Source organism: Dendrobates tinctorius, unplaced genomic scaffold, assembly GCF_039654945.1.
Source record: "Dendrobates tinctorius isolate UK_male_01 unplaced genomic scaffold, ASM3965494v1 ptg000138l, whole genome shotgun sequence".
Lineage (NCBI taxonomy): Eukaryota > Metazoa > Chordata > Amphibia > Anura > Dendrobatidae > Dendrobates > Dendrobates tinctorius.
The window spans coordinates 7,718,307-7,737,855 of NW_027361806.1; the positions used below are offsets into that span (position 1 = coordinate 7,718,307).

The 19,549-nt window shown below is 43.7% G+C and overlaps 1 protein-coding gene across 8 annotated transcripts in view; it reads right to left on the reverse strand.

Moving 5' to 3' along the window:
• The window catches only part of LOC141048683 (uncharacterized), an 80,923-nt gene that overhangs the window by 50,327 nt on the left and 11,047 nt on the right, over positions 1–19,549 (reverse strand). For 7 of the 8 annotated variants that reach the window (XM_073544521.1, XM_073544520.1, XM_073544523.1 and 4 more), the window contains exons 2-8: positions 10,047–10,135; positions 9,541–9,579; positions 7,535–7,641; positions 5,838–5,899; positions 5,076–5,227; positions 4,161–4,559; positions 2,753–2,835 (exon numbers count right to left, since the gene is read on the reverse strand). In XM_073544521.1, coding sequence (XP_073400622.1) covers positions 2,753–2,835; positions 4,161–4,559; positions 5,076–5,227; positions 5,838–5,899; positions 7,535–7,641; positions 9,541–9,579; positions 10,047–10,080 — 876 coding nt within the window. In that variant the 5' untranslated portion in view covers positions 10,081–10,135. The remainder of the gene's footprint in view (positions 1–2,752; positions 2,836–4,160; positions 4,560–5,075; positions 5,228–5,837; positions 5,900–7,534; positions 7,642–9,540; positions 9,580–10,046; positions 10,136–19,549) is intronic. The other variant, XM_073544518.1, reaches the window with a different exon arrangement.

The window sequence follows — 19,549 nt, forward strand, 5'->3', positions numbered from 1 at the left end:
ACTGGGTGGCTTCTTCCTTTTCCTTTTTTCTCTTTTCTTCCCCCCCCCCCTTTCTTTTCCATTTTTCCTCCTCTTACTTTGTCTCTATTATTGTTCTTACATATACAATATGTCTCTTTAGACTGGATGTAGATTTAACATATAACACAACACCTTATTATATAATTGTAGCTATATTCCTTCCATGTTTCTTTTCGACAATTAGTAATCATTCCTGTCACTTTTATTCCCTTTGGTACACTTCCTGCTTTAGATGAACTTATGCCCCACTTCCGTCAGTTTTGACGGTCTGCGCATGCGCAATGTAATACCGCGCTATAGTGACACACTTCCTTTCGATTTATCAAGCCTATGCCCCACTTCCGTCCTATTAGACGGTCTGCGCATGCTCGACTTAATATCGCGCTACAGTGACACACTTCCTCTTAATTCACACTGCCTATGCCCCACATCCGTCCTATTAGACGGTCTGTGCATGCGCGAAATGGGAGCAGTGAATCGGCACAGCTGCTGCACATTTCTGCGATTAGTAGGATATTTATTTTAGTTTAGACACACATACACGCTTCACAGACAGCGGCGCAGACCCATAATACCGCTTTTCTCACTCTAGGTTTGTAAAGTTCAGCGATATATTGCTATAGATCTTTACTATTTGCTCTTTATTAGACTGTGTCTTTCACCTTTTTCACTTTTTTCTTCTTTTTTTCTTACCTTATAGCTTCTGAAACCTCAATACATCAGCACACAGGTACTTATATTCTTTTGTGTTGCACAATTTTCTCGGGGTACCTTTAATGGCATTAGGATGCATGCTATGTATGTAATCGTTCTCTTTACCTTTTCCTCATCTACAGAGTGAACGTCTTTTGATTTACTATGAGGATTTATTCTGATGATGGAGTCCTTACTCCAAGGAGGGGAATTAGTCTCCTGTATTCATTTGTTTAAAAATTTTTTTATTTTGTTATATATGAAATGTCTCTCTTTTCTTTATTACTTTTGATATCCAGTACATATGTCAGTGATACTGTACCGACTTTATTTTATGTTCATGGTAGACAAGATGTCTAATTTTATATTATGGTTGTATTCTGTTTAGATAAATACCCTTGACAAAGGCTTGATCGGCCGAAACGTTGGGAACTCTGTGTGACTGACAAATAAAGAAATTTGCATATCTGAAATCTGCATACTTAAAATTACTTATTTAGCCTCAGGTTTTTATAATTATTGTCTTATTTTCCTGGGAGGTTTGGTTGTCTTTTCCCATATATTTCCTATACAGTGCACTGTGCTAGTCACCGGACTGCTGCAGCCAATCACAGGCTTTGGCGGTCCTGCTGACATTCAGACAGCGCATATATCTGGAGCTCCTCCTGTAGGATCCATAGGGGTGACAGATGTTAAGTATACTTCTGTTACTTTGAAAACATTAATTCCTAGAAAGAATATTTTTTAGCGCAGGACAACCCCTTTAATATCTCCTCCTGGTCCCACTGTCAGAAGACTATAGCCATAGCCATCTACTTCCTTTCACAGAGTCTTGGCTGTAGCAGTCTGTAATCTCAGAGGTGTCCCCAAAGTTACAAATAATGTGAGCCTCCCTTGTTGTAAATTCGCTTTCTGGCCACCCTCTGGTTATTACTGAAGGTAGTGGAGCTGGTCTGATTGACAGAGGGGTTGTGAGTTCTCTTTTTGGGCTCCCTCTGGTGGTTACTGGAGGTAATGGAGCTGATCTGATTGACAGAGGATTGCCACCTGATAATGAGGAGGACGATTGGAGATCTGGGGTTTCAGATTGGGATTTAAGACAGCCGACTCCCTCTATCCCTGCTGGTGATTTTCTTCCTGTTCCTCCTGAGGTCTGAGGTCTCCTGCTCTGTCCCTGCATGTTCATCTAAGTGGTTCATTTGCTATTCTGTTTGCATTTGATCTGGTTTTGTCTATCTCTGTTTTGTGTGGGTCAGCCAGCTCCGGATGGGGCTATGCTGAATCACCGCCCATATGTTACTGCTTGTGCCAGTTTGTTTTGTCCCTTGTTAGTTTGTTCTCTTTTTGTTCTGCTTTCAGAATATACCAGAGTGCTGATATAGTGGGGGGCGAAGGCGTGTGACCTCAGTATTTTTGTGCATCAGATGTGTTGGACTTTTGGCAGGGTTTTTTTGTGTGATTGCAGACAGTGTCTTTCCTTTCCTGTCCTGTCTAGTCAGTCTGGGCCCCATCATTTGCTCAGTCTATTTTCCTGCCTGCGTTTGTGTTTTCATCTTGTCTCACCGACAATACATGTGTGGGGGCTATCTATTCCTTTGGGGTCTGCTCTGGGGCAGTTTAGATTTCCCCTTTCTTGCTTTAGGCTTAGTTAGCTCTCCTGCTGTGATGAGGCGTCTAGGATCATCGTAGGCACGCTCCACGGCTGCTGCTAGTTGTGTGGATAGGATCAGGGGTCTGCAATCTGCTTAGTTACCAACCTCTCTGATTTTCTGTGGCTTAGCGTGGGCCTGCTCTCCTCCTCGGTGACCCATTCATAACACTCCCTGCTGCTTGGCAGATTGCAATTGGCACATTTCCATACAGTAATATTTATTATTACATTTATTAAAGGAATCACTATTAATTCAGGGCAGTGCAAAAGACTCTACTGTAAACCTACAGCACTGCTCTGATTCATTAAAATTGTGGGTTTTTAAACATTTTTTTTACCTGGTGAAACAAATCATAACAAATAATACTTTTTGTGAAAAGTACTTGCCTGCTGTTCAACGTTGGCTGTAAAGTCTTTCATGTCATCGCTCATGTTTACATTCGTAACTCTGAACTCGATTTCAACACCTACTGAATATGAACTAGATGTTATTACCATAGCTGATAAAAGGTCTTTGGACTTGTCCCAACTGATGTTATTACTGATGCCTTGATCATCGGTTGTGACTTTGTGATTGGTTGGGGTGGGGTGGGCTGGGCTATTATTTTATTTGTGGGTTGTTGGGTTGAGTAGGACTGTTGCCTTTCTTGGCAGTTTCTGACCTGTTGGGATAAGCTGGACTGTGGCTTTATTTGTAGGTGTTTGACCAGTTGGGCTCAGCTGATGTATCCGTTTGTAATGCTAATGCCAACCTCCCTGCGTGCTCCCTCTCCCTCCTCCCGGCAGGGACGCAGACATACTCACCACCCCAGCTGTGCTGCGGTATCCCCTGCTTTGCTTCCTGCTGCTCTGATCTTGCATGCACTGTGCAGGTCTCCGTTGGCGAGCTTAGTGAGCAAGCACTTCCTGATTCTTAAAGGGGCAGAGAACGCACTTTAAAAATGCAGCCATCTAATAGCTGCGAGGCATCAAGTATATAAAGCACGCTCTCCTGTTGGGAGGTGCCTAAGCAACCCCTGTAGTTTTCTTACTCTGAGTGTGCAACTAGTATGTTACCAAGTCCTAGATTTTGAGTTATTTAGTGTTTGGCCTCTGAACCTGATACCACATCGGCGGTCCCTGAACCTGAAAATGCATCGGCGGTTTATTCCTTGGGTTTGGGCTGGACTGTTTCTTTATTTGTGGGTTGTTGGCAGGTCAGGATGGGCTGGACTGTTGCTTTATTTGTGGATTGTTGACCCCTTGGTTTGGGCTGGACTGTTACTTTATTTGTGGGTTGTTGACCCCTTGGGTTGGGCAAGACTGTTGCTTTATTTGTGGGTTGTTGACCTCTTGGGTTGGGATGGATTGTTGGTTTATTTGTGGGTTGTTGACCTCTTGGGTTGGGCTGGACTGTTGCTTTATTTGTGGGTTGTTGACCTCTTGGGTTGGGATGGATTGTTGGTTTATTTGTGGGTTGTTGACCTCTTGGGTTGGGCTGGACTGTTGCTTTATTTGTGGGTTGTTGACCTCTTGGGTTGGGCTAGACTGTTGCTTTATTTGTGGGTTGTTGACCTCTTGGGTTGGGCTAGACTGTTGCTTTATTTGTGGGTTGTTGGCTGCTCAGGTTAGGCGGCACTGCTGCTTTATTTGTGGGTTATTGGCTGGTTGGGTTGGGCTGGACTGTTTTGGGCAGTTGTGGTCAGTGGCTTTTGCTTTATTTGTGGCTTGTTGGAAAGTTGGGTTGGGCTGGGTTGTTACTAAAGTTTTTAGTTTTTTGGCTGGTTGGGGGTGTGTGCTGCTGGATTATTTGTACCTGGTTGGACGGTTGACCCAGTTGTTGACGCTGTTCCACTGACTGTGTTCACTCCAGTAGATGTACTGTATCTTGTGCTCGGTGTACTGGTCGATCTCACACTGCTGGGCATAGCTGTTGAAACAGATCTTGTGGTGGGTTGAGATTCTGTGCTATATCTTGGAGTACTTGATCTAGCTGTTGTACTGGTCGTGGTCCAGACATTTACTGTGCTCTCAGTGCTGTGTGTGCTTGTTGTGGTCCCACTGGTTGTGGGTCTGCTTGTTGTGGTGGGTTCAATGACTGATTTTCTTGAGCTAGCTCTGGCTACGGTTGGTGGACAGCATGGGTAAGGCCTCTTAGGTTTGCGTCCAGGATCATCAGTTGCATTTTTTGTTGTTATTGTTGGAGTAGTTGGAACTGAATTGAAATAATGAACATTTCAAAAAAATAAATAAATAAAACAAATCAATCATTCATAAAAAAAAGCAACAAAAACTTTACGTTGTTCTAAATAACTAGAAAAACATAAAAAAAAATATTTTTCAAGGCAAGAAATTTGGGTATGATCTCAATACAATAGACTTTTGTTTCTCTTTAGTTCTACTGCATCCATTAGAGCAGAAAAGCAGTGACCCCAATATAGGTGCACACGCTATTGAAGATTTAGGTTTCCTGAATACCACTTCCAGACTCATGATAGGACCAGGCTGCTGTCCTTTCAATCCTTCATGCTTTATACTGCAGCTTTGCTTGTTCGTATTTCCTGCCCTGTATAATCTCAAACTCAGGAGGAAGTTTGCAAGTAGGATGATTATATATTGCAAATAACTGAACTATTATAAACCAATTAGCTAAATTAGTAGAAAATTATTAGTAATAGTAATAATAATCTTATTTGTTATTATGTGACCCCGTGTCTTGTTCGTTACTTACCTGTAGTAGTTGTTGTAATGAACACGACATCAATGTCTCCCAGTTTGCTTGATCTTTCCAAAACCAACTTATCAAATACACTCTGCATTTCCAAATCCGTGTGGTTGTTGGTTGGGAATATTGCCAAACAGTTAGCAGTGACAAGGACTTTACTGTGATAAAAAAGACATGAAAATTAGAAAAATTAATAAATCCTAATAATATATTTCTGTATGATTGACATTAAAAGTATAGAAAAATTCCATCATCTCCCATACTGGCAGACTATCCATGAACTACTTAAAGGGATTGTCCACTAGTTTATTATACTCCTACCGGACTGGTGCCATTCCAACGATGTTGGAGCTGTGTCTCCCCACGCTCAAGTGACATTGTTATGGACCATCTGACAGAACTGTGAAGGCTGAAGCCTGCTTGAATGGCATCAGTCAGGGAGGTGACTGTATGTATTGTTTGTTTGTTTTTTATCTATATGGGGAGTTCAGTATTTCTACACAAAATCCCTGTCAAAAGCCTCTCACCCAGCCATGTCAGTTCCCTGCCTTGCACTGATGAGGGGCAAACATCCCCAAAACACATGTCTGCAAATGGAGTTTCTGATTGATGTCCTAAGTCATGTGATAATGCCCTTTAAAAGGTTTATAGGGTTGAAGGGCCCTTTAAATAGGTGTCTCTAGAGTTCCTGGCTGCTTCTTCTCTGAAGAGTCTATAGACACTAAATCACATAATGATTAATTTCCAGATTGCAGATCTTTCACTTACGTGAAGGAAGATATGAACACGTCCTGACAGTCGGGCAGCACAGTGCGTATTAGTGGTGAAGCCTGCGAGAGGAAATGTACAAAGTTTATAATCTAGGAATAAACATTTTGGCTTTTTAAAACCCTAAAACCTTCCCAAAATTGGGTAGTACGATGATAGAGTGGTTGTCTGGATAAGAACACGCTTCTGCATATACTCTGTACGCTTCCTTATGGAGGGGCTGTCATTTTTCTCACTCCTGTATTGACTCTGGAGGACCCAGCATGTACACAGACAGTGCCTTGATTTCACTGAGTAACGGGTAATATTTTGTTTACCCTTTGGGGGAACGGCAGGATAAGGGAACACTTGATGAAAACTCCCCCCCCAAGTAATTAAGGACTCTAAGACAGAAACCCTACAAACCTCATGTTAGACAGAGGAGTACATTGGGGACAGTTGGTGTCTGCCAGGTACAAGCTCCTTCCCTTCCATATTTTTGCTTCTAAAGTGAAACAATTATGCAGAAATAATGGTGTAGAAGGAAACCTTAGGCATCTCCTTGGTTTGTGCGAACTTTGTGCACGGGAAAGATTTTGTCCCTTGAACTGATTATAGTTATCCCCTTAAGTCAAGAAGTATATTCACAAATACATTCAAATAGGCTCGGACTGGCCCACAGGAGAGCTGGAGGATCCTCCGGTGGGCCCCCCCATGCAGGAATACGTTTTCCACTCCACTTATATGAGAAGTAGTTGGCTCAATACATTTGTTTCACTATGTACAAACAATGGGCATCATCTCAACCTTCATTTAGCAAACTTCCCCGCTTGTTATTATATAGAAACATTGGCAAGTTTGTGACTGAGGGTAGTGTGATATTTGCATGTACCTGAACAGTGGGCCACCAGAGTAAATGTGACTGGCGGGCCCTTGTCAACCCAAATAGTGGCAGATCTGCAGTACCCGACAGTGGCCGCTACAAAGTGGACAGAGCTTGGCTTTTCAGCTCCACAACTGCTAGATCCTGCTACTGGCAGCACTGAGAACAGCTGATCGGTGGGGGGGTACCGGATATCAGACCCCCACCAATCTGATATTGATGGCCTGTCCATAGAATAGTGATGATAATGTGGATACTTTTACGCTTATTTTGTGGCTATACTTCCATTAAAAAAGAGCCCCTGTATAGCTCCATCGACGAAAAAAATCATTAAGTTACAGGTCTCTGAAAATAGCAAGGCAAAGCAAATTTTTCTCTTTTTAAAACATTTTGATTTTCTTTTAACTGATAAAATGTAAAAAATGGTATTACTATAATCTTACTGACCTGGTTAATCATAATGCCAAATATTTTTTTTTTTTTACATCCTGAATGCCGTAAAATTAAAAAAAAAACACAAAAAAAAATCAATTGGACAGTTGGGCTTTTTCACCATTTTGCAGTACTTTTCCCATTTCCAGTAAATTAAATGGTAAAATTAGTGGTTTTACTCAAAACTACAACACATCTTGACTTCAAGTCCTCATACGGCTATGTTGATGGAATCATTAAAAAAAAAATATGCTTCTTGAAAGAAGAAGAAAAAACAAAAGCGAAAAAAAAAACCCAGAAAATATTTCTTGAATGGGTTGAAAAAAGTTGTTAACTTCTGACTGTAAATAAGAATGTTTCCAGCCACTTACAGCAAGCATAGGAAGAAAGGACAATAACTTACCAGATCCCTTATCTTCTTGCCTAGTCCTTCGGTCTGTGAGGGGGGTACATCAGCCAGATCTGACGTATACTCCAAGTTCATCACAATTTCAAAGGAATAACTTATTCCTGTAAAAGAGAAATAATAACTTGATTCAATTGGCAGATGAATGGTATACCTGGAGATTTTCTTGAGTTTCCAGCAAGTGATGGATTAAAATCGCTCACTAAAAAGACCAGAAACTAATGGGAGATTGGCATACACCGTCCTAATTGTACAGCATGTATTGTTACAATCTCCAGCACTATATCACAGATAGTAATGAGATTGTGACGTGATCAATCTTATGTGAGTGAATGGCAACCCATGGATATTAATGTCATAAGAGACTGTCTGTTTTTAGTCATGCTGGCAGAGTTGAGCTGTTTTCTCCCAGAGTGGAGAACACGTTTACAATCCAGGAGGAGGAGAAGAAGTGGAAGTGGCTCATAAGTGGAGAAAAAAAGCTGAATTCTCTGATATATGTCTCTTATTTTTGCATGTACCATTTATTTATGCAAAGTTTGTTGAATGTTCAGTTCCCATTTTAATAAAAAGCAATATAGCTGCAGTCTCGAATACAAGCCTTTTGGAAAAAAGATTTCTGGGGTTTTGCTTACGCATTAACTCAAATACAACTTAATAAAATGGATTAAAACGTATGCTTCCATGTCCTATATGTATATTTATTTATTGCAAATATGATTGTTATTTATCATAGGAATGATTGTCCCTTGACTGATTTAATATGACATTGTGCTGTTAGATTTAACAAAAATAAAAAAATGCTTCTGTGTCTATATTAGTGTTATGATCATCACCCTATGTTCTTTTTTATAATAATAAAATATATATTTTTATATTCAGGACTTATGGTCAATGTGTTCTTTTGTGTTGTGCTCTGTTCAGTGATTTGACTGTCCTAACAATTATAATTATATAGTCTGTGGGGATATCAGCTGTGGATACCACTTGGTCTGGTTATATCACTGTGTGATTGCTGTTTTCCCCCACTTTCCTTTTATGTGTGGTGTTCTCTTTTTTTAATACTCTCACAGTATGTCCAAACCATATCAGAGTGTCACACATGTTCAGCTACGTCCATAAAAAAAAAATAGTTAAAAGAAAATTACAATTGAAATATTACTATTTTGGGTGAAAAATGAAACCTTATATGACCATATCTCTATATTGGGAGTCTTCATGCTGCACCTGATTCTTCCACTTGATGTCACTGGTGTCTTTAGAATTCTGAGGCTTCCAGGGATCGCACAGAGCTGAAATCACTCTGTACAAGCAATGCGGAAGCGAATATTTTTCCGTGATTGTGAATACAATTTCCATATCGGTAGATTGGTGATTGATGATGACTCACGTGAGTTTACCATACACCCACGTGATCTGCTATAATCTGCTGTATCATATCACGATCACAGAGGGCAATTAGAGCATAAACGTTAGAACGTCTTACATGTGGACCTTGTTGACGTTTGGATTCAATGCAATTATGCTTTATGACCTGTCAATTACACAGACTCCTAGGACAACATGTCAGTACGTATCAACCAATGTCCCGAGTTTCCAATTCAGAAATTTGGTGCTGTAGGATTATCCCTGAAGAACGCTCCGATTTTCCGTGATTCCTTTTTTAATCTTATTTCTGTCAAGTACACATGTTCTAAAAATCAGATTATAGAGGGACGATCAGTCGGGACCTCATCTGATCTCTTGCATATGGCTGCCTTTAAGTGAGGGCATAAATCTATTCCTGTTTCTCTCTCGGATATCAGTGGAGACGGACAATACATATAGAGTTCTAATAAAGCCCAATTTGTGCCAGGTCCATGGCTCCTCATTTTCAAGATCATTGAGGTTTAAGCTGATGATTCCAATATTTTAACATTCCCACCTAATGCTTATAGTCAACAGTTTACACATTTGACGTATGTTTACATGGTGTCTATTAACAAACTTTATCCTTTACTCACCGGAGGGAGTAGTCTGACCGCTTACCATCAGAACGAACCCTTCAATCAAAGGAAAATGAGGGATTAATATAGGATACAAATATAAACATATTATATCTAAACTCAAAGAGACAAAGCAAATTGTGAGTTTGTAATTTAGGGTTAAATGGATTTCGTATTTGCATAAATAAAACTTAATTCTTCTATTGATGGAAAAGTTCTGAAACTTTCCGGTAAATTTTGTATCAATTCCTTCCCATTTTCAAGATATGTATTTGCTGTCAATGAATAAGAACATTTTGTACATAGTCAGCCCTGTTCTCTGCTGAGAAGTAGATACAATTGTATCCAGAGGTAAACACATCAGCAAAGGCTGCATAAATCCTTTATTTTCCCTACAATGTTATTTGCTACAATGTATCAATCTGAAGTTCAGGTTGTTTGCAGAACATTGTAGTATAACACTGAGAGAATTACATATTGGAGCCACTCTCCCTGTCTCTGTTCTTATTATTGGGATTACTTACCTGCCAGGAAAAGCAGAGGGGTCCCTAGAGCCATTGTGCAGTTTATTCTGGGGCTTTGGTATAAGTCCCAATGTCTGAGCCTTAGAAACCTGCAATACAGAAGTGATTATAGTCACAGGTTCAAACTAATAGTCACAAAGAAGTGGGCTCTGTTGTATGAAATGGGGGTTACTCTCCATAAAATGAGGATTGTTGTGTATCTTAGTAACTATAGTGGATATTCTGCAGACTGTAAGCCCCCAAGGGCAGGCTCCGCTCCCCTTCTGTCCCAGGGTTCCTCTCTGGCCATTGTTAGTTTGTTCATTATAATGTATATAGATTTTTTATTTTGTGTGTAAACCCTTTTTCACATGTACAGCACCATGAAATCAATGATACTCTAAATATAAGTAATAATAATGATCATTGTCTACCTGTTCCACCTGATTTACACTGCAGCGCTGACTGTGCATATTGGAACAAGTTCTATAAAGCACAAGCTGAGCAGAAAGTCACTGAATGGAGAGAATGATTTCAAACACAAAATTGGACTTTCAGTGTTTGTTTTGTGAAGCTTAATTTTATTTCTATATATATATTTTTTTTTATAGAAAACTATTGTCAGGACAGACACAGCGATATAAGGAGTTGTCTGCCTTTGATTTCGAAGTTGGATCTATAAAACAGTGCAAAAGTGGTTATTATGATCAGTAATAGATGATCTGTCACTTTGGATAGGTTGTCATTGTTCTTAGCTCACAGGTCCGGGTGACACAGGACAATTTGCTGCCGAGAACCATGATTTTTAAGCAATTAAATTCAGCATAACCGCTGGGTCTCCTCACAGTTTACAACTAATTACTTAGTTTCCCAGAATATTGTAAAGTGACTGTTCTAAAAAGAAGGATCTCTCCAAAGAGGAAAACCCATTTTTGGTTATGTTGCCATTTGCTGCTGATTTTATTAATGAAAATTCTACAACTGCCCAATTTATCAGAAACGCCTCCATTCAGAAACAATATTCAGTGGCAGAAATTTCTGGAACAAAATCTGCAGTATGGAAATTCACCCTTAATAAAAGTACTTTTTAATAGCAGATATAGTGAGAGTTTATGTGGTCCAGTTCACATATCAGATCCCGAATGCATTTTTTTAAATTATAAATAGTGGGAAAGGAATAGAGACATTGAAATAAAAAAACATAAAGTGTTCAAATGTGAAGAGGCATAAAAAATATTTTTTTAAGGCAAAATTAACTGTTTCATTCACCAATTTAAAAAAAATATAGAAAACGGTGGTAATTCACATCTTTTGAGGGGTGAAGGAGTCTTAGCCTTAGGATATCCTTTCATATTTGTAACACAGAGTGATCCCAGTTATTTCGTCATTACTAGTTCCTTTACTCGTTCTTGATGATATAATGCCGTTTTGAGTCATTTCAATGAGCCGTCATTAGCACAGCTGATACATCATATCCTATGAAATTATATTGTTTGTTCGTTATGGAAATGAGCGAGGCAAAAGTTGAAAATATGTTGATTATAATTATGTACATAATAAAGGCAGGCTCGTAAAACCGGTCTATAAGTTATGATAGATCAATCAACATTTATTTTTTTAGCTCCGGGACTTTTAAGTTACACAGTGATTGTGACTGCGGCGGAAAGATTAAAAGCAAAACTAGGACAACCAGGGCGAGAACTTCGTAATTTACAGACAGATCTTGCAAAGGTTAAATTGACTTAGATATCGCAGAACTGGGATATCTCGGCACAAAAATGTGTAATTCTATGCCTACAGATCTAATAAGGGTTACCTTGACTCAAATACCACAGCCCTGGATATTGTGACATCTAACCCAACAATGGACATTGAAGATAACTTTCTCTGACAAGTTGCATTGTGACTCATATTCTTTGTCATATCTGTACAATCAGTGGCAGTCCACCAAAGGTTAAAAACCTGGGTACACGTGCTGAGGGATGAGCATGGAACAATCTGTAATAGCTGAATCAGTGCCATTGTTCTTGTCAGTGCAAGTACGATGTGCTGCCAAGAGTGACAATTTTTAAGCAGGCTTAAAAATTATTTCACAATATGAATAAAGAGTAGTGATGAGCGAGTATACTCGTTGCTCGGGTTTTTCCGAGCATGCTCTGGTGGTCTCCGAGTATTCCGGCGTGCTCGGGGATTTAGATTTTGCTGCCTCAGCTGCATGATTTGCGACTGCTAGACAGCTTGAATACATGTGTGGAATGCCTATTTGTTAGGGAATTCCCACATGTATTCAGCCTGTCTACAGGTCACAAATCATGCAGCTGAGACAAGGAAAGCTAAATCTCAGAGCACCAAAATACTCGGAGATCACCCGAGCATGCTCGGGTAGACCCGAGCAACGGTGCTACTCGCCCATCACTAATAAAGAGTTTTACTAATGTATCAGGTGGTCACTGAAATATTATCATGAAACAATCATTCCTAGAAACACTCATTCATGATCATATTTCAGTGTCAGTGCTACCTTCTGGACTCATAATTTGCAGTTGGTGGTACACTTGAAACACCTGTCATGTTGTTATCCATTGTAATTTAGTGACAACAAACCCCATGACTTAGGAAAGTCTGACTGACGGCTTCACTGTAATGACCCCTCCCAAAACCCACACTTACCCCTTCTTAACTTAAATAAGACACGACTGCGTGACATTGGATGTAAAAGGACACAGCAGCCCCGTTTATTAACACCAAACAAGCAATAACATTTTATCCATAAACGTAGAAATATTCCATAAACATAACCACCAGCAAAAGGAGGGGGGGTAAATGAAGAGTCCATTGTACATGATTGCAACACCAGCTCCACCACGTGCCCTCAGCCGCACCACACCGGCTCGAGGACACCCAGCCGAGTGTTGCAAAACCCATTGTACATGATTGCAACACCAGCTCCACCACGTGCCCTCAGCCGCACCACACCGGCTCGAGGACACCCAGCCGAGTGTTGCCCAACCAATGTCCTGCTGGGACCCAGCCCAGCAGGGACCCACGTTAACATGCCCCGCTGTGACCGAGCACAGCAGGGTCCCACGTTAACATGTCCCGCTGTGACCCAGCACAGCTGGGACCCACCTTAACCAAGTATACCATTGCACCACCAGGGGTAACCCGCTCCTGCACTGGGTTCACCCCCCTGCTCTTTGTGCAATCCACCGACTTCAAATACCCCCCTCCTTTCCGCCGACTGCTGCGACAACGTCAAACCTCTTCTTCTCTTCACCATGTCGATCTCCAGAAGATCCTAAAATTAGGGCGGGAGGGCGGGATGATTCCGGACGTCTGCAAGGTAAGGAATGACCATCCCCCCACAGTTCTGCCCTATATATCCCTCCCACTACTGACCACTCCCTGCCAACTCACATTGCACAAAAAGCCCCATAGCTCCAACCCACACCTTCCCCACAAGCACAAAGCACTACTGACCACTCCCTGCCAACTCACATTGCACCATAAGCCCCATAGCTCCAACCCACACCTTCCCCACAAACACAAAAGCACTACACCTTACCCTTCACTAACCCTCAGGCCTAGCATCCCTCCTTAGTCATGTGCGCCCTCCCTGTAGCCCCTTTGGGGCAGGCGTCCGGGCTTGCCTTGACTTAGGAAAGTCTGACTGACGGCTTCACTGTAATGACCCCTCCCAAAACCCACACTTACCCCTTCTTAACTTAAATAAGACACAACTGCGTGACATTGGATGTAAAAGGCCACAGCAGCCCCGTTTATTAACACCAAACAAGCAATAACATTTTATCCATAAACGTAGAAATATTCCATAAACATAACCACCAGCAAAAGGAGGGGGGGTAAATGAAGAGTCCATTGTACATGATTGCAACACCAGCTCCACCACGTGCCCTCAGCCGCACCACACCGGCTCGAGGACACCCAGCCGAGTGTTGCAAAACCCATTGTACATGATTGCAACACCAGCTCCACCACGTGCCCTCAGCCGCACCACACCGGCTCGAGGACACCCAGCCGAGTGTTGCCCAACCAATGTCCTGCTGGGACCCAGCCCAGCAGGGACCCACGTTAACATGCCCCGCTGTGACCGAGCACAGCAGGGTCCCACGTTAACATGTCCCGCTGTGACCCAGCACAGCTGGGACTCACCTTAACCAAGTATACCATTGCACCACCAGGGGTAACCCGCTCCTGCACTGGGTTCACCCCCCCGCTCTTTGTGCAATCCACCGACTTCAAATACCCCCCTCCTTTCCGCCACCACGAGCACGTATGACACCTTGTACGTGCGAGTACCACCACCAAAAACCCAACCCGAGCCGACTCTGCGGCTCGAGTAACCAATGTTTCTGTACCAAGACCAATCAATCAAAACTGATCCCCATTAGACCTCACAATGCCAACCTACACCAAAATACCAGTACAACAAGGTCAGCCACACCCAAGACCTGCAACTAGCCAACTGCATCGTCCAATCCTATGCACCGCCTGCGCGACCAGTCCCCAACCTGAGCCGCCGCCTCTGCCTCGTTGAGACCGCAACATTGCAGGCGCCTCCGAAAATTATACTTCACCTAATAATTAATCAAAGCCAACCATTATTGCCGTGAACAAAAGAACCTACATTGGTTCCCCAAACCTCCGATAGATTCTTGAAAATGTGCCCAGTAAAACCCACTATGTAGTCATTCCAAACAGGAGCCCCTATGGACACCAACATGAGCACGGCTCCCAGGCAGAAAATTGCACTCCACCTGATAATAATCAAAGCCAACCATTATAGACGTAACAACAGAACCTACACTGGTTCCCCAACCTCCGACAGATTCTTGAAAAACGTGCCCCACTATGTAGTCATGAACAACAACACGAGCATGGCTCCCAGGCAGGAGCATTCAGGCCCGATGTCTCAGATCAAACTCCTTGACGCCCCAGCGACCAAGTCTCCACCACACACGTGCAGTACCAAAACGCTGTTGGTCCCGTCAACCCTGCGTGATAGCATGTATCCTAAAATATCCACCCAACTAGAAAACATAAACCAATCCACCCCGTAATCACCACGACCCGGAACGAATTAATTGTGTGCATCACCCATGCACTTCGAACCCAGAATCACAACACTATTGTTGCCACCCTCTTACCAAAAGTGAGATGTACTCCGCACCCATTCCCCACTGAACTGCGGATTCGACACTACTCACAAAAGAAAGAAAAGCGACTCCACACCACCTGAAGTCCAGGAAAACTCAGACACACATCACGTCTCCCGAAAACCCCAGACACCATAAACCCGGGCCATCCGTCAAAACATTGCACTCACCGGTGCCCGATGCTTGTCCACCACTCAGCCTTAAAGCACCGCAAAAAGCACCCCCAAACGGAGCACAGCCCCAGACGATTACCAGGTCCTTAGAATCATTAAAAGTCAATGCACATCGCACTAGCTTCCCCTGCCACAGCATACCACCAGCCTGACATTAATGAAAGTAATGTTATAGCTGCAACCTGCTCACCCACTACCTAAAGTACACCTCCCCCGCAGCAGCGCTGCACCACAACCGTGTCCCCATAATACCAGCCGGTCCTGACAAGTGCGCATAACGGAATAAATGACATAGCCATGTATTGCCGGACGGGCTACACCCACGCGGGAGACCATTCACACGGCCATCGAAACAACATGTCCTGCCTCATGCTCTATACAGAATTCCTGACAAATGGAACAACACCCGCTGGATAAACAAACCGTTCACCAACCAGGACCCCCGAGACCAGTAAAGCGCACGCTGGGTTACCCAACTCAAATGTTGCATCATCCTTGCGCAACACTTCACCCTGGCCCCCCCGTCCGGGGGCACCCAAAAAGAAAAGACTCTAAGGAGAGCTGTATACCCAGAAGGCAAAGCAGGACCAGCTGCACCCACAATAAACCTCCTAGCCCATTGTAACGAAAAACTATCCACTCTGTATAATAAACTCCTACGTAGCTGCAATCAACGGCTGTAACAAATACCACCCGATACAGTCTGCCAAAAGCTCAATCGGCAACCCTAAAGAACCGCAGTGAGAACCCACCAGTCCTTACGTACAAAAGTTGTTAAAACTGCCCCAGGGCAGCCACGACCAGCAAATTACCGTAAGAACGCCATATGACTGCAGATCATGCAAAAACCCCCAGTGGATCGTAGCCCCACGTATTCAATAACCAAAATCAACCCCCCAAAACAGCAGCGCGATATACACGGGAACCTAATAACGACCCCCGACCTGACACGATGTACTCGTTAACCTAACCTGACTTAGACATAGGGCCCCAGGTGAATCAAACACTTTGACTTATCCAAACACATGATAACCGCAACAACGCCCTGAGCATGAAGAAACCCAAAGTAGTCAAGGGTTGGACCATGAACAGAAATAAGCACACCACCTTCCCTAATACCAGATACTAGTCCCAGGTTGGACCATGAACAGAAAATAAGCACTGCACCATCCCTAATACTAGATAATCCCCGACTACCACACAGAAACCAAACCACGGACCTCAACAACCGGACATTGACCAACCATAACCCCAGCTCCACGCCATATCTACGTACCCCCAGAAATTAACCAGGAAAACAAATCCGGTAAAAGGTCAACTCCAAGCCCCCCGGGGGAAATGTCATCCATTGCTGCCAGAAAGGCAGGTTCCCGAAAGATCTGCCGTCCCAAGCATCTCGACCTCACCAGAACGTCTTCCGCAACAAACCAAAATGCCCCTAGTGAACATGAAAACCCTTAGTACACTCAAAACCCCTATTGGAGAACCGAACCCGGCATATAAATAAAACACACCCTAATGAAAACTCGACCACCTACCCTCTCACCTCTGACCAGCAATAGAACACACCCTACTGTAACGTGAAAGATTAAGCCGCCCGATGCACTACCCAAACAGATCACCACATCAGTGAACTGCCATCCAACCCTTATCAAATACTAGGCGCGGCGATAAAACTGCTCACCACATCAGTGAACTACCATCAAACCCTCATCAAATACTAGGCGCGGCGATAAAACTGCTCACCACATCAGTGAACTACCATCAAACCCTTATCAAATACTTGGCGCGGCGATAATCCTCCAGCCCAAAGACCCCATGCCTATAACAATAAACCATAAAACTGGCATGGATATGGCTATCCACCACCGCTCTGCCAATATCCGTATCACCACCTGAATTACTCACAAACCGCCATGGAATCACCACCAGTCATACACAAACACCCAGAGAATGCAAGCACAATTATACTAACCAAAATAAAATGATGTCGTCACCTATAGATATACCCACTATCATAAAAGCAAACTAGCATGAAATTAAAAAATACCTCCCAACACTCATGAAGTGCACAAAACAGCCTCCTGGACCACAAAGCAACCATTCCCTCACAGATTCGAACGCTGTCCACATGGACCAGCCGCGCATCTTTCCGAACCCCCAGACAAACACCCGAAACCATACGTAGCAACACCCTTCCCAACCAATATAATCTAGACATTAATAAAGGTTTAAGTGAGCCTTACTTACTAGGCTGACTCCGCGGAACCCCACGGAACAGCCGTCACGTGTCCTCCGCGTCGAGCACCGCAACTGCGATCTTCTCCATGGATCTACGCCGACTGCAGCCCTCCTGGGCCGCAGCGCCAGCGCCCAGACCGACTGTCCGTCCGGGAACGCATGGCAAAAAGTCACTGGCTCGGAGCCTCAAACAGGGGGGGGAGGTTGGCGCTCCAGCCGCAGGCAACACCTCCTGAATCTGGCACCCAATGCCGGGGGAACGCGACGCCGGACCACATGACCTGTGGCCCCTGGCAGCTGAAGGGTGGCCACATGACCGAGCCACCGCCCGCTTCCCCCCAGCGCCGCGAGAAAGGAAATGAGGCCGGTGAAGTCACACACCACCTCGCCACCGGGCTCCTTGCCGCGTCACGTCACCGCCGTCCACCGATGCCGATGACCGCGCCGGGTCAGGTGACCACGCCGGGTAACGTGGCCGCGACGTGCGCGTCACCACTGTGTGACGCGATCCGAAATGGAGGGGAGGCCGGCCACGTCACTCACCGCCCCGTTACCTTGCTGCCTGCTTCTCGACTTCTGGCTCCGGCCCCGCGATGTCTCCTGCAACAGGTCTGCTAATGGGGCTCATCCTCCGCTGCAAACTTAACTCCGGGCTGAGGTGCTCAGGAGGCCGTGATCGTCGCTGCCGCTTCGGAGGCAGAGGGGTCCCATCTTCTCCGCCGTCGCCATCACCAGACCATCGCTGCAGCTGTTCCTTCATCCACTGCTGGCCGCGCTGCTCCATCATCCTCTTCATCTGTGCCACGAGGTATTCCATCTTCTGGATCCAAAGATTCAAGCTGAAGTCCCAGAAGTTCCAGGTGCAAAAATTAAAGATGTGTCTGACAGGATATCAGGACTCTTCAGACCTACAGATGACTACCCATTCCTGCTACTACATGTGGGGACAAATGACACCGCAAGAAACGACCTGGAAACCATCTGCAGAGACTTTGAAGACTTAGGCAAGAAAGTGAAAGAACTGGGAGCGCAGGTGGTCTTCTCTTCCATCCTCCCAGTGGATGGCCATGGAACAAGGAGGTGGAATAAGATTCTGCAGGTGAACAACTGGCTACGTCGATGGTGCCGTCAGCAACGATTTGGATTTCTGGATCACGGAGTGAACTACTTATACGATGGACTACTTGCTAGAGATGGGGTGCACCTTACGAAGACTGGAAAGCATGTATTTGGAAGTCGCCTTGCTACACTTGTAAGGAGAGCTTTAAACTAGAACAACATGGGAAGGGAAGCAAAAGACCAGAAAATGCCATACACCTGACAAATACTATTGAGAACTCTGCTAATAGAAGTGGAAAGGAAGAACAAAGACGAAAGAATCTAATTAATAAAAATATTGGAGAAAGAGAAACCAATCACAAACTAAAATGTTTCTATACTAATGCACAAAGCATGGGCAACAAACAAGGAGAATTGGAACTACTAACACAGGAAAAGAAATATGATGTCATTGGAATCACTGAAACTTGGTGGGACGATACACATGATTGGAATACAAGACTAGAAGGATACAACTTATTTGCAAGAAACAGACTTGATAAACGAGGAGGAGGTGTTGCATTGTATGTTAGAAACGCGTATATCTGCACAGAGATTGAAGCTTCAGAGACTGGGAGTTCTGTGGAAACTGTTTGGGTAAGAATACAAGGACAGAACAATGGAAAGGACACCATTGTAGGCATTTACTACAGGCCGCCTGTGCAAGCTGAAGATATGGATGAACTCTTTATGCATCAAATGGCCAAGTTCTCCAAAAAATATGACATAGTTGTCATGGGAGATTTCAACTATCCAGACATTTGTTGGGAATCTCTCTCAGGCAAAACTAACAGGTCAAGGAAATTCTTATCCTCTCTTGCTGACAACTTTATCT